At 41.9% G+C, this 15,689-nt stretch overlaps 1 protein-coding gene across 1 annotated transcript in view; it reads right to left on the reverse strand.

Annotated features, from left to right (window-relative positions):
* ECHDC1 (ethylmalonyl-CoA decarboxylase 1) overlaps positions 1 to 14,796 on the reverse strand; it is a 33,338-nt gene extending 18,542 nt beyond the window's left edge. Inside the window, exons 1-4 of the mRNA XM_026044059.1 lie at positions 14,695 to 14,796; positions 10,999 to 11,220; positions 6,020 to 6,162; positions 1,396 to 1,448 (exon numbers count right to left, since the gene is read on the reverse strand). Coding sequence (XP_025899844.1) covers positions 1,396 to 1,448; positions 6,020 to 6,162; positions 10,999 to 11,218 — 416 coding nt within the window. The 5' untranslated portion in view covers positions 11,219 to 11,220; positions 14,695 to 14,796. The remainder of the gene's footprint in view (positions 1 to 1,395; positions 1,449 to 6,019; positions 6,163 to 10,998; positions 11,221 to 14,694) is intronic.
* Positions 14,797 to 15,689: the final 893 nt, after the last annotated feature.

Genomic DNA, 15,689 nt, shown 5'->3' on the forward strand with positions numbered 1-15,689 from the left:
CCAATATCGTTCCAAATATTCATGGGTGAATATTTAAAAGCTGTGTAGACACAGTCCTCAGCAAGGTGCAGTAGCTGACCCTGCTTGAGCAGGGCRGTTGGACAAGATGGTGTCTAGAGGTCCCTTTGAACCTCAACCATACTGTGAATCCCTACCGCTATTGTRAAATTAATAATAATGAACAATGATTTAGGATAAGCCAATTTCCCTAGGAAATGAAGACAACTCCTCAGTGCCCGCTTGCATGTCAATGAAGCTGTTTTGTCTCTTATTACTAAGATGCATTTAATGCACGGGGTTGATGGTTGGCTTCAAAGCTACACTCAAAAGTCAGCTTCAAAAGTCAACTTCACAATTCATTCGTGCATTTGCTTTCCTTCACCGCAACCAATTCCTTATGGCCCAAATGCGCTCACCAGCTCGAGCACACCTTACAGCACAGGGCACGAAGGCCCAGGTCCCCGTGTCAACACTGCCCGCTGCTTCTCATCTACTTGAGGAACCTCTTCAGAGGCGCAGGGAGCTCCAGCTCCCTCAGAGGGCTACCAAGCCCTCCCCAGGGCYGTGCAGCTCTCCTAATCACAGCTGCAAGGCGCTGCTGACGCAGTCTCAGACAAGACGCCCCAGGTAAGGCCTTAATCTTCATTTCTCCTCTTTTCCTGCATGCGAATTTTGATTATATGGAGGTCAACTTATACAAATGAGTAGCTCTGATCCTGAGCATTCCTTACAAAGCAGTAGCTACGGCTACGGCTCCAAGCTCCTGGGCAGCTTTACAGAACAAGGCTAACTCATAACATTTTCTCATACACACCACCGGGAAACACAGCACATTTATCTTCAAAGAGCCCTAAGYAGACAAAAGGCAGAAGCTGCCACACATGGATTTAATTGAAATGAGATTCCTTAAGGGAAGCTAAATATAAAGGAGAGGGGAAAAATGATTTTGAGAAGTACCAGATGGCAGAATTGAATATATTCCTCTTATGAAGTGGCAAGATTAAATAAATATATTAAAGTTACCTGTGCAGGCGGCATAAGCCAGCCCTGCTTGATTTGAGAGCTACTAATTTCCACAGAGTTACAGAAGTCAGATTTAGAACCTGTAGAGACCAAGTTTTCTGAACTCCTGGGATCTGCTGGCCCTCCACATATAAACCTATGGATGCCTTTTCTGTTTGTATCTCCAGCAAGCCTAACAACTGTTAAATGTTAAAGTCTGGCTGACATCCACAAATACCTACCTGATTCACAAGTGCAAATACAAGGTCTGGTATTTACATTTACATAATCAAACTGTATATTTAACTTTAAATAGCTCTTTAGAAAGCTAGTCAAAACATATTCCAATCCTTATAATTATTTCATAAAGAGGGGAAAAGAAAAATATGTTACCTCATAAGTCTGGTTAAGGTATTTTGCATAAACATGCACATATTCATCCCATCCTGTAAAAGACAGAAAAATCCCCAAATGTTAAGTGATCCTAATGTCATGCAATTAAATACAAAAGCAGAGCAGACAGGAGTATTCATTACATTTACTCCATCAGAAGGGTTTTATTTTCCTTCTTTTCCTAGTGTTTCCTGAAGCCCAGTCCAACCTCAGGACACATTAATACAAGMCCAGAAAAGGCAGGTCAAAATCGGAGCCCAACCCATATTTTCTAATCTCAGTTTTAGTTCAGCCATTATGATATAATTGCCAAAGTGTTAAAAAACATTCAAAAAATACCAAGTTCCCAAGATATGAAATTGCACATCCTTTCTTCTTAAGTTCCCCTTAGCTCTCCTCCCACATAAATACCCATAATACTCCATTTAAAATATGAGACTATATTTTGCTGCACACATTTACTGCTCAAAATCTACAAAAAAAAAAAAAGAAAAGAAAAAAGCTCAACTACAGTTTTTTTGTTGTTTCACTCTTGTGGCATTTAATCTAAAAGACAGTCTTATTTCTCTCCTTGTTTTTGTCTACATCAGCTCGCAACGTTCAGCTTGCAAACAATAGTGAATAAGGAACAATCCTTCCCTTCATTTCCAAGACAAGAACTACAGAGCTTCAAACAAAATCAGTATCTGCCAGGTTCAAAAGCAAATGTATTTCTTCCCGCAGCATGTCATTAAACTGTGAAACACTTTACAGCACGGTATTGCAACCTCTTAAATAATACATGGATTCAAGAACAATTAGATTAAACTTGTGACAGAAAAAAAAAATCTGTAACAGGTTATTAAATTCAAGGTAACATCTTTAGCTCCAGAAATCTGAGTCACAAATTGCTGAAGGCTAAGAGAATGTTCTCAAGAAAAATCACGATCTGCCTTACTTGTTTTTACACTCTTCTGGCATCCAGCATTGGCCAGGAGCAAAGACACATGAATCGTGCAGTTTGACCATGCATGACCATGCATGCATTTAACTGCCCACGTGGCATTTAGTTCAGATTTAAAAATAAAATAATGCTTGGACACAGTGGAAGTAAAAAGCAATAGAAAGCAATTTCACTTTGTCTTTCCAAACAGAAAATTATGAGGGGGAACTACAAACACACATCTCTCTACTGATATTTACTGATTTTTAATACCCAACTTCAAGGGCAGGGGTCAGTAAGATAATAAATTTGCCTTAATTAAAAGCTTCTGACTCATCTAACAGCAAATGAAGAAGCTTAATGAGTTTTTCCTGAGCTCCTCCAACAGTTAAGTCTGGAGTAGGCCTTGAAATGAGCAAGACTCCAGCCTCCTGCTTTCCCAAGYGCCATCCTGCCCGGAGCAGCGCCGCGGCGCGTGGCAAGGCCCTCTCAGGCACCCGGGAACTCATTCGGCTTCCTAACAATGAAGGACCGTGGGAAAATTCCACTAATTATTATAAGGTTTACAAAGGGAGCCTTTTTATTTAGCACTATATCCACGTCCTACATCTATTTAAATCAGCTGAAGTATTTCTGTTCTAAACTGAAGAAGGATCAAGTCCTCCGTAACAACCGTTTCAATATTTCGGAATCAGAAAAGCTGAAACCCCCCGGGAAAGGGGCAACCAGGACCAGCGCTGCGATGGGGCCCCGCACAGCTCTCGTGCCGGAGCCGTCAGGAGGCAGCCGGAGCCGCCGCGCTCCGCAGATAAAACCTGCAGTCGCCCAGCACGGCACGGGCCCTGCATTCAAAACGGGCACTTCAATTCCCACCAAACTCCAACCGGTAATTGCAGATCAACACCGGAACGGATCAGCTTGATAAATGCAGTTATGAGCGAGCGGACAGAAATAAAGGTCTTCCTACTCTCGGGTGGTAGGAAGATTAGCCGGCATCACATGGAAAAATGACTGCGCAGGATAAAAACTGCCCTGAAATAAAAAATAAGTGCAATTACTTGAGTCCTGGACAACACATACTTCAAGCCTTCCTGATAAGAAAAATAAGGCTGCTAGAGTATTTTATCTGAGCAAGAGGTGGTCACTGGAGTCCAGTGGAATAATCACATTTTTCTATAGTGCTGTCTGTGGAGTATGAAGGAAGCTAACRTGGAGAAAGGGAGGCAAAATCCAGGTTTCCATAGGCGCTGCGTATGGAAGGAAAGATTAAGAGCTTGGGCGGAGGTGGGGAGGGAAGGAGTGGCTTCCACGCGAGGCCGCGCGGCCAGCCCCTGCGGCGGCTCCTCTGCTGCCAGAGCACCCGGGTTCCCTGGCACCRAGAGCAGCTCCACCCAGCAGCTCCCACTGCACACGAGGCCACTGACACTGCCTGGAGTCACTGCCATAGGCTGACAGGGGATCCAGGGATCAAGGAAAGCAAAACCTCTCCTTCGTTCCTCTTTGCCATTCTTTCAAGGGCCCCCTCACTTTCTGGTTAGGTTGGTGGTCGGAGTTTCATTCCAGAGCGTGGTTACTGTGCCTGGGAAGCAGGGTTACAGGGGCACATTTAGTTATTTATGCTCAATTTCACTCTTAATTTGCCTTCTGCAAGTTGGCTTGTTCTCAGGCCAGGCACAAGCCAACACTTGAAGAGGAGGAGGAGGAGGAGGAGGAGCCACTAGAGGGCATGAAAATCCTTCAGTATCCTTGGCCATCAACCTGCCTTTCCTGCCCACCAGGCAAAGGCAAAGCATGACAGGCATCTCACCCCCCGAAGCACAGAGAGAACAGTCAGAGGGGGGATTAAAAAAAAAGGGGTCATTGACAGAAGAAATGAGCGAAAGCAGCCCTTCAAAAATRAAAGGAAAAAACACACTGGTTCAGGCACAAATCTCACCCCTTTCTGCCTCACGGGACCCCCCGCACTGAAAACCTTACCTGAATCCAGACAACATTCACTCACCTGCAGCACGTTACAGAGCAGAATACTGCAACTCTGGAGTAAAATAAATTCTATTCTTTACTCTACTGAAGTTCTAATTAATAACAACTATTAAACCCTATCAAAGAAATGATCCAGGGTTTGCCATTACACGTAAATTCTCACTTTGGGATAAATAGTTTGAACTCTGCCAAGGGACCAGAAAGCAACCAGGTCCAGTTCTTCCTGGAGCATTTCTTGTGACTCTCACTCTTGCATTTCGGTATTAGTATGAGATCTAGGTTCTTTGCACACAATTTTTAACAAAGCTGTAATCAAAACCTACAGGTTTCATTTTGCCTGCTACATCTGTTACTGATCCTAATCCTCAGGTCAACGCTCTCTCCCACTGCAGTGGCTCCAAGAAGTTTCCTTAGACATATACACAAAATCTGTCTAAATGTCCAACATAGCCTATATGAAAACAGAATAACTTGAAAATTACCAACTTCAGAATTTTAAGGAAAGCTTAAGACCACAGATCAGGAAAAAAAAAAAGATCAATCAGTCTATGTCTGATTGCAGCTTCTTTTCTGTTCCTATAATGCTAAACTAAGCTGAAAAGCTCAAATACAATTTTTGAGGAGTTTTCACTTGGGTAGTTTAAGAGAACAGGTAGGTTTTTTTGAAATCTAGACTTGTCTGCAATTATTTTTCTTTTCTTTATGTCAATAAAATATGCTATCTCAATACTTAGTAGAAGCACTCCTGAGGTGTTTCACACAGGAAACAGCCTCCTGTAACTTTTAAGAACTGGAACATCGTATTTATGAGGTCAAAGTATTTAAGTCCCTGTATTTTAAGATGTTAAGTTCCATCGTCAAAGACAACTCATCACTGAAGAGGTACTAGATTAATCAGTTTTTGAATTTGTGTTCTTACCAAAATGCTCAATTAAAATTAGTTTGTATTGACAAAAATCTTCAAAATTGAAATGAGCACAAATGCACAAATCAGCAGCTGGACGTCTGCTACTGTAACTGCAAATCAGGATGGACTAGCACAGTTGATAACGCCCTTCACTTACTGGAAGGAACCATATACTAACTCACAGAAAGAATGATAGCATTTGTAAAAGCAGCCAAAACAAGGTGGTATCATAAAAACAAAACAAAAAGAAACACCACAAAAGCAACAACAAAAAAATGGTACCATGTTACTCATTCTCTCACCCTGTCAACACCGAAGTTGCACACATGACTCATCTGACATAAGATCAAAGCTCTATAGTACAAAGCTGTCCTCACATTTCATTCAACTACAAACACAGTGTTGACAAAATTGAAATCTTTGTGCAACAGTAGCTTCCTAAATTTGTTTTTGACTTCAGCATACATAAGGAATGATTTCTTGCATCTGCTTTTAAAGGTCTAACTACTGAAACAAAGGTTATTTTACATGCAAATGCACCATATAATCCCAAGAAACTGAAATGACGCTCTTAAACAGCAGGCTAAAAAGACTAYGCAATGCACTAATTCAAGGCTATGAATCATTTATAACACCACTTAAGTTGTTACTTAGAGGGGCTGCCAGGATTTTTCCAACCATGAAAATCKTCATTCCATGACTTGCATGTCTAACTGCAGCACAAGCACAGTTAAACACCTCCATGTGAAGGAGATCTCAGAATATCACAGAACTCATTTTTCTCCAAAAACGTAATTTGCATCACTACTTGCCTCAGAGTTGGATATTGCTTTGACAGCATTCAAATCGGATCCTGAACAAAAAGTGTTTCCTGCACCGCGGACGATAAGGCCTTTGCCATCCTTCCAGTTTTCCAATTCAGTTACCTTCTCCTGGAGCTCTATCATCATCGTGCCTGTCAGAAAGGAGAGAAGAAAATTTTTTAGAGGACGTGATTATCAACATCATGTATTACATTTTTYACTACCAAAAACAAGTTATCAGTGGTAAATTATGGGCTTAAATATACAAGACAGCATCATCTAAATTCCCCCCTACAAGCACTGTAATAGATGGACTTCCCAGAATTCTGAAAAATATTCTGCAGTCTGTGCTACACTCACAAAAAGAAAGTGTGCAAGGTATCCAGCATAAACTCCAGCTGTTTCATTTTTGTTTGCAATTGTGGGTATTCATGTCTTGTGAGCTTGTAGGTACCTGCTCATGGACAGGTCTATCCATCTTATGACCACCTTCATGTTACCTTCATTTCATCACACCCAAAGAGTTGGCAAAGCACAGACAATAATCACATGCCGGTTATCATATCCACATGATTCTTCTTTTTTTTTCTTTGATAATGGAGAGSTGAGAATATTCACCTACACCAGGAATTCACTCCTCAGCAAGGCAATCTTCCCCCTTCCAAAAGATCCTTTTTTTTAATATATTCCACATTAGTTTAACCAAATAGCACCCACTGAGTAGGTGCTTTTCCAGTCTCCATCAAAAAAGTTGCTTTTTTGGTCTCCCTGAGTGGTCTTTCTAACAACAACCAACAGTGGTTTCAGTCGCAGCCTTACCCTTTCTGAATTGGAATTCCAGAAACCCCCCTTTACTGGAGCTAGTCTTAGATCCCTCACCGATTGAGCTTACCCAATACTAAGTCAAAGCCTTTTCTCTTTCAGTGCCTRTGACTCACTTTTAGATACACTCTTAAGACAAAGCACTTACAGAAAGTAGTTTCAAAAAGCAGCCTACATACAGGCTGATCTCACTCTCAGCTTTATCTTCCTTCGATTATAATTTACACAGTCCTACTTGCTTACAATACAAATGTGCTTTAGCCTCAACAGCTCTTTGCTTTTCTTCAACAACTGCTGCTTTTTGGCCCCACTCCTGCATGCACAGAGCTTTTTCTGCCCTAAAATCATGTCCTCATATCCACCCCCACCTGTTGAGGTGTGGGGGGTTTCATTTTCGTTCCTGCTTGTTTTGTTTTATTTTATTTTGCAGGCCCTTGTGAAGACTAATGCCAGGCCACAAGTGAATGTTTCACAAAGCACTTGCACCTTAGTCTTGCTCTCAGCCACCAAAGGAGCATGTTTTGACATTAATCCTGAGGAGGGCAAGAATTAAGGGACATTACATACTGTATAATCAAAATGATACTTTTTTTCTGGACTATACATCTCTAACAAACCTCAGGAATACTGCTACCAGTTCCTTTCCACTTCGTACTTAAAATTTGATCATTTTTCCTTATGTTTGACRCATAGCAGTGCTTTCACTGAATTTCACTTTGTTGATCTTGAGCTCTTTTAGCAGTTGATCAAGATCATTTTGATTTTCATTGCTCTGCTCCAAAGCACAAACTCCCCACAAGTTCTCCCAGTCYGTGCTCACTTGACAGTTTCAGCAGGCCACTTCCTTCCTATTCCATCTTCCAAGTCATGAATGAAAACACTGAGCAGAACAAGGCCTAGAAGAGACTTCTTTGGGTCTTGCAAGGTCTCCCCAGCTTGCAAGTATATTTGACAATGACTTTGCTGCCTATGCCATTCCTTAAATGTGTGGCTCACCCCCATGGATTTCACTTTGCCTGTACTTCCAATGTTTCCACGTGAGAGAAGTATTTGGGCCAGCACTGAAGCTGTGCCACAAGCAAGATACAGTGCAACCCCTGTCTGCAATGCTTTTAATAATCAGCGGAGAGGTACTCAACAGTCTTTCTGCAAAACTATTACAGAAGCCAAAAATCTAATTAGCTGAATTGGAGTTTATGAAAGGGAACTGTATGAGCCAGCTGCATGCAACGGCAAGGAGCAGCAGTCCTAGGAACCCCTGTCCCCTACCAAAAGAAGGAGGATCCCTCACATTATGGACTGCAGTGAYGCCACCAAACTAACATCTTACCCACAGACAGAGTCTGTGAGGATTGATAAAATGATCAGAGCATACCACTAAAGCAGAGTCTCCTTTTGTCTGTCTCAGACTTTCAGTATTTGACACCAGTAAGTAAGATCATGCTCTTCACAACACTAAATTACCCAAAATAACAATGTTTGCCTTTTCCTTACAGTTGAAGAATAAGCATTTTAAAGTCAATTTTAGACAACAAAACTATCACTAMTGTTATGTAGTTTCTGCAGGATGGCCCACTTGCTTTTAAATTAAGTGCAGCTTTAGATCAGTAAGAGGTTAGGCTGCTGAAATTGGCTCCACCATGCTAAAACTGACCCTGTTAGCATTTGTTTCCAGAGAGACCATTTCAAACAGGYGGCTATCAGATTCCAATTAAGAGGAGCAAAAAAGGCCTAACAAGCTCCAAATCGCCCATTACCAATTTGCTAACAATTTTGTCCTGCTTTCAGTCCATGAGTCCACGAGTTCAGCTTAGAACAAACATAATTCCTTTGAGATAAAAAGCTGCTGTGTAAAGTAAATACCTTGTAAATAGGATTTTTTGTCAACAGTTTAATGATGTCTTAGAGTTTTCTAAGGGAAGCCTATATTTATACATAATTTCACATCTGCCAGTATTCAGGCCTGAGACCCGGAATCAACAGAATTTCTTTGAAGTGGGGTGTTTATAGTCTCCGGCAGATGAAGGCAACAGGTCCTGCTCAGGTAAAGCTGGGGCTGCACAACCCATCCCTTTCCAACTGCAGTTCAGAGAGAGGAACTTTACACTGAAATTAAATACAGTCTGAATCAAAATCCCRTCTCACCAGCTGCAGCGGCCAAGGGACCAGCATGGTTTTGCTTCTACCCTCCCTGCCACAGCAATAAAAATCTCTGTCAGAGGCATACAGCAGAAAGGAGCAGTAACCTCGCTGCCACAGCAACGTTGGCCCAGTAAGTTTCATGGSTGTCTTGTAGTAAAATGGAGTACTCTCTCCATAGGGCTCTATACATTATCTTAAAACAGAAGTGCTTGGCCATATGCCTCATTTGCTATATGCCAATCGGGGTCCACAGCAAAGACAGAAGTCTTAATTTTCTCATTTTCTTGGAGYCTCTATTAGTTGCAATAACTAAGTAATTCAAATACACTCATAACCTATTTTCACAGCACTCTTGTGAGGAGGGAGGAGACCATTTCAGACCACTAGCTGAGTTAAAGAAGACATCCAGCCAATCTGGGATTTGCAATTTAAGCTTCGTGTGGCAGGACTTCAGTACATTAACATATGGCACTTAGCACATTGGAAGCCCAGGCTCCAGTGAGCTACACAGCAGCTGGGCCTGCTCAGCACTTCTATGAGTCAGTCCTGAGAGCCTCCTGCTAAGCACCCACAAAAAATGAAGAACATAGTTGCAAGGCTCTAGGAAAGTTCAATTTAAGCCATTCGACTTAAATTACATCTGATCTCCATAACAGACTGGGCTTTACTGTTCCCTTTCTGCTATTACTTCTCATTTCTCATGGCCCTCTCAATTTCCACAATAAAGAAGTCATAAACATGCAAGTCCACAGACTATCCTTTGCAAAGATCTATTCTGAGTCAAAAATAAGATCAGAGTCGCAGAAAAGGAACATGCAATGACATAATCAGGATTACATAATAATGTACATGCTGACAGGGAGACATTTTTAAAGATAATCCTCATCATAACATCTTCTAGCTACAACTCTTCAAGTTTACGAATTAGGTAATAATTTTGCAGATAAGCTTTTAAAATGGGAACAAAAGGGAAACTATAGCGACATTTGGGTGAATTACCACAAATTCTGTTCTTCTGTTAGGATCTCTTCCTTGCAGCTAACTATCAGTAATAGAAGGAGTAGATTGACATTCTCCATGTAAACAGTTCTGTGCTTTTCTAGTGGGCTGCAAATATATTTGCTAACAGTAAAGGAACAGTGAGAACTGGGCAGGAAAACAGAACARCGAAGGAACAAGATGACACAAATGTATCCATTTCAAAATATTAAGAGATAAAACATTCATGGGATAATGGCTCGTGAAAACCTCTAGCTTGGGAAGGGGCAGACCACGAGCCTTTGTCATTTATGTCTGCACAGAATGATTTAAATTGAAGTATTTCAGACAGAGACAGAGCAGACATAACTGTCTTGGAGATGAAAAACCTGTCCCAATACAAGATTAATGAAAAGTGGCATGTGATTTTTGATAACCAAGCATTGCCCAGTGTAAAAGTATATTACTGGGAAGATTCCTGATCTGCAACAGCAGAAAACACCCAGCTCATCTAATCTTTTAACTGTCACTGACATTTAAGATATAAGACAAATAATGGAAAAAAAGAAATGAGGACAGTTTGGGTGGCARGAAAAGACTGAATTAGCAAAGCTTAAGTTGCAGGAAAGACATTAGGTAAAGAACAATGCAAAAYACCACCTACAAAGTTAAGATGATACCTACCCACTCTCCTAAAAATACTCTGTATTTCCACAGCAGCAAAGACAAAAAGAAATAAGAAATAAATCTGAAAGAGCAGAGCAGCAGAACTGTGTGAGGACTGAAAAAAAAGGGACAGACATTTCTGTCAGAAAGTCCTTGTGTCATTGAGAACTGACATTCTCATGATGCCTACTGCAAAACTACCACAGTGCAGAGCAGTGGACACACCTGCACTTCTGACTGCAAGCCAAACATTTCTTCTGTTAACTAAAGCACAGCTTTTAATTTTGCTGGGGCAAAATGCTAGAATAGCTAACTGAAGAGGAAATAAAACAAAACAAAATAAAATCTGCACATGAGGAAAAGAGCACCCCCCAGAATACCTGTGAAGGCATTCATTAGCCTTGGGTTGTTCAAGGTCAGGATTCCAATACCATCCTCTTCTTTGGAAAGGTTGATGGATCCCCCAGCAAATTGCTGAAGTTTCTTCTTTATCAGTTCTTCTCGATACCCATGAGCAGAGTCATATAGTGATGCCCTTTGTTGTTGTATTATTCTTTCTTTTGTAGTCTGAAGTAAGTTTTTCCATAGACAAGTTGCCATTTCTGGAAAGAAAAGTGAGAAAAAAAGAAAATCCTCAGAGATTGTCCTTTGAGATCCATTTCAGTCCTCCCACAATGACAGCAACAGGACAGCGGAAAGTAACATCGAGGTGAGGCAACTASAGAAACCTACAGAGGAACCTGATCACCACAGACAGAATTTCCAAAATTCTTAAATTAACTCTCACAAGATTAAAGAGGAGTTTTAAGCAGTGCTTTGGATAGTTAAGCCAAAAATTAATATAGCTTTAAAACTTGTCTTGTAAAAATTATGCAAAAGTATTTGGGGGCAAAACAAGGAGGGTCAAAAATTGTCATAAGACAATGATCTTTTCCACTACACCAGCTCACTCTGCACTATTTTTCCAAAAATTATTAAGTATAGAGAGAGAGAGAAAACCCAAAATTATCAGGGTCTCCTTTTTATTTATTTACTTTAAATATAAGAAACTATCACATAAGACCATTCTGAAGAGAAATCCTTGAGAAGACAGAATCAAAAGTCATTTCTATATAGAGGGCACTTCCTTGTTTCATAATSCCACTAGTACATCTTAAAATTATTTAGATTGTCTCAGAGCTGGTAGATATAAGCCTTTCTCAATCAGGCTAGTAGCTCTTGCTCCACTTCAAATTAATCTTGCTTAAACACAGAACACCAGAACCTCTATAGCTTTCCAAAGGAGGAAATGTGTACAACAGTATTCTATATTGAACGTGGCACTTGCCTTCCATACAGCTACATAATATTGGTATATTGCTATTTACCATGGCATCCAGAGCATCTTAAAACTGCCCTAGTCATTCCCCAACACACATTCATGCAGCAAAATCTTCTGTGCAGCCATTCATTTTTGCTCAGGGAAAAATAATAGCTGCAAACGTGGGCAGTGGAGGCTCTCTCTGCAAAGTACAGCACAGCAGTAGAAGGTAAGATTGCACAGGGCCCTCCTGCACTCGGCTGGATTTGACACAGAGCAATTAGTTGCTAATTTTCAACGAATACAAAACYTCCCCAGGCTTCATAAGACAGACTTGATTTAATTGTCTAGACACCCCAGGATTGGCTCAAAAGCAAAAAATCTGTTCTGTTGACCTAATACCCTGCCAAATTATTCTTGTTCTATCATTTTTATCCTACTTAGGTTTTACATATTAAATAAATTAAAAAAAAAAATCTACAGAGCAAAAGAGACTTAAGATATGAAAATTTTATTCCAAGGAAAAAAAAAAAAAAAAAGAAAGCGTCTGTCATTTTTAACTGTGTGGTTACATGTACTAACCTCTCCAATATTATCACTATGGTAATAAAGAGCATCAGCAAGTGAGGGATTAGAAAACAAATTGGACACCACTGTCTGCTGATCATGAGTCATGATTAATGATTCATGCAAAGTATTATCATTGATTTTTTTTTCTTTTTTTTTTTTCTCTAAAGCCATCTCTTATAGTGCCAGTCAGAGTACCTACCTTTTTTTTTTCTTTTTTTTAATAAATAAATGACTATTTTTAACAGCTAGCCACTCAGAATAAGTTTGATATTTAAGGCTTAGCTCTCATAAACTAAAGGGATTTCTGCTGATCTATGACAAAATTTCAAAATTTTAATCAGTATGGAGCACTTGCAAACCACTGCATGGCAGATTGATTTTTCTGTACCACAAGTGAAAGCAATGCAAGAGAGAGATGCTGCAGTATGAGCTGAATGTCACAGGCCAATTCAAAGGGTATTTAACATACTAAAATGTTGTAATTTTCAGCTTGGGATAAAGTAACTGTGTCTGTTTAGGTACATCTTCAGAAATGAAGTCTTAGTCAAGCTTTAAAAAGACAGACATGATACAGCCAGTAACATCTGTGATGCACATATTTAAGCATGGTTTTTATAGGGACCAAATTTCTGACAGTACAGGAATAATAAACAGCAGGGATGACCAGTATTTCTCAAGTGTTTTAAGAAGTGCCAGATCTTTAGCATATCACTGGTGACAACTAACAGACCAGCTACAATGGCTCTTTCCATAGTCTCTAGTTACATCTGTAACTTGTTATTGAACCTCTAATGTAAGATAATGTTTTAAATTCTTCTGGCATTTGTGTGACTTCACATGACCCTTGCTTGTGGGCTAGCAGATCACTGGCTTATATGATCACATACCCAAAACCTCAGCATCAAAGCAACGATACACTTATGCAAGCACAGTATATATACATATATATATACACACACACATTTACACACCCCTTTATATACAGTATATACAGATAAACGCATATATACATAGATAAACACATTCACAAAACTCAGCAGCAGAGGCCTGGTGACTACACAGCTATAGTTCACTTGTCACACACCATCCCTCTATTGCAACACCAAGTTTTGTCCTCTAACACTCCCTACCAAACCGCAACCTATGGCAATATTGCCAGCAGCCACCAGAACACACAGCATAAAGAGAGGTGGTCAAAGAAACCTCCTGAGGGGGCAGGACTAAGACAAAACATCATACGTTGAGAAGCAAGACGAGCATTTGAGCTGCAGGCCTAACGGGGTAAGCTGCATTAGGGAGCACCTACACAGAAATAACCAGCAAGATCCAACATGCCAGCAGGGAAAATTCCAACTGACAAATGGTGCTGGAGATATGGGCACAAGGCCCGTAGGGAGATGTGGATGTGTTTTTACCACACTGAGCTTTCAGTGAGCATCTATGATCATACTGTCATCTGTGACACCTCAGAGACATCATATATCAACCAGGCCCTTTTGTTTGGGACAGCATGTGTCAGGTGTGAAGGGCAAATACAGATCAGTAAGTCACCTGCAAAGGCACAGCAGATGAAATTCTGGGTTTGGATAATGATATCCTGAGATTAYGTGCAGCAGAGAAAAATAACTAAAAACAAAAGAGGATATTTCAGACAAAACCCATAAACACAGTCTCAAGGAAATGAAAAATTTCAAGGGACCTTGCAAGGGAACTAGAGAGGTGAATGCATGAGAAGGGAAGGCACGTGGCTCCTGTGGCACTGCCACAGCATCAAAGGCAGCCAGTGCATCACGCAGCCAGGGAGAAGGGCCTTGCTGAAGATCTCCAGATGGGCCCCGGCTGGCACGAGGGGGCTCACAGTGCCAGAGCAGGGAGGAGGAGGAAGAGCATGGCCACGGACACTGCCCCTCTRCAGGAGGGAAACAGGGAGGCTGAAAGGGGCCACAGTCACTAACACCAAACCTGGGAGCTGGACAGTGACTGTGGYGGGGGGAAAAATGAGTTCCTGGGCAGCACAGGGAGGGAATTCAACAACAACCACCAAACAGGGAACAGTACCAGCTGAAACTCTAGTGAAGAAGATATCAGCCAGAGGTTCCTCAGCAGCACAAGCTGAAAAGGCCAATGTTACCAGCTGTGTGTCACCACCCCTTCCACAAAGGTTACACAGACACCCACCTACCTCACGTGCAGAGGCATCACTAACCTCTCCTTGAATCAAAAACAGGTTGGATCAACTTGCATGCATCAGGTAACAGCCTCTTCCAACTCTGCCTGCCAGCTAAGGCTTGGCACAATCCCCAGTAAAGACAGCAGAGAGCAAAGGAGCAGCCTGGAGCAGGTCGAGGGCTCCACTCTGCTCTTTCTAATTGTGGGAGCCCCAAACTTGCTCAGCGCTACCCTGGCACAGGCAGTGTGGAAAAGAGATCCATTGGGCAGGATCAGGAACTGCTCTGGTTCAATGCAAAGGTCCTTGAAGAGCTTGGCAGCCCCTCTAGAAAGGGGTTCTAGAAGGAGCTCCTATCAAACGTGACTGTCCTGCAGTCGCAGTGTGGGAGGACAGGCAGCTCTGGATACCAGATCCCTTGTGTCAGRGCTAGGAACAATGTTTGCTTGCTCAGAAGTTACGAAAGCAAAGATCGAAAGGATATCCAAATTAAATAAACTGTTTCAAGCAAGGCATAAGTGAAATTAAAACAAACCAAAGGAAAAAAAAAAAGACCTTTTAACGCTGTAACCTAAATAACCTGTGGGCTGATTTTGTTGTTTTTCTTTTCTTTCTGGCTCACCATTTACACCTCTTCCCTGCTTCCTTTCAGCAGCCACCACTGCTGCTGAMCACCTCGTGTTTTTATATGGCAAACTGAGCCATTCCCTAATCTATTTGTCCTCCGTTTACTTTTGTACTTTCGCAAGCTCCCTGCAGGCTAAGCTCCAGCCCTGTATGGTCGCTCTGATCTTTAGCAATCACAGCCTCTTTCAGCCACGACTGCTTTACTGCTCTCTTCCCTCGGCCCCTAGGCCAGTCCCTGCTCCAGGGCCCCTCGGAGCGCGTTCCCGGCGGCAGCGGCGCCGCTCGCGGTGACCGCAGCCGGGGGCAGCGCAGCCAGCGGCGGCGCCGCCTCCACCTCCCCGCGCCCGCCCGGCCTCCCCGCTCCGCTCCGCTCCTGGGCCGGGCCCCGCACGGCGGCGAGCACCGGG

The sequence above is a fragment of the Nothoprocta perdicaria genome, unplaced genomic scaffold, assembly GCF_003342845.1.
Source record: "Nothoprocta perdicaria isolate Ctin4 unplaced genomic scaffold, notPer1 scaffold_349, whole genome shotgun sequence".
Lineage (NCBI taxonomy): Eukaryota > Metazoa > Chordata > Aves > Tinamiformes > Tinamidae > Nothoprocta > Nothoprocta perdicaria.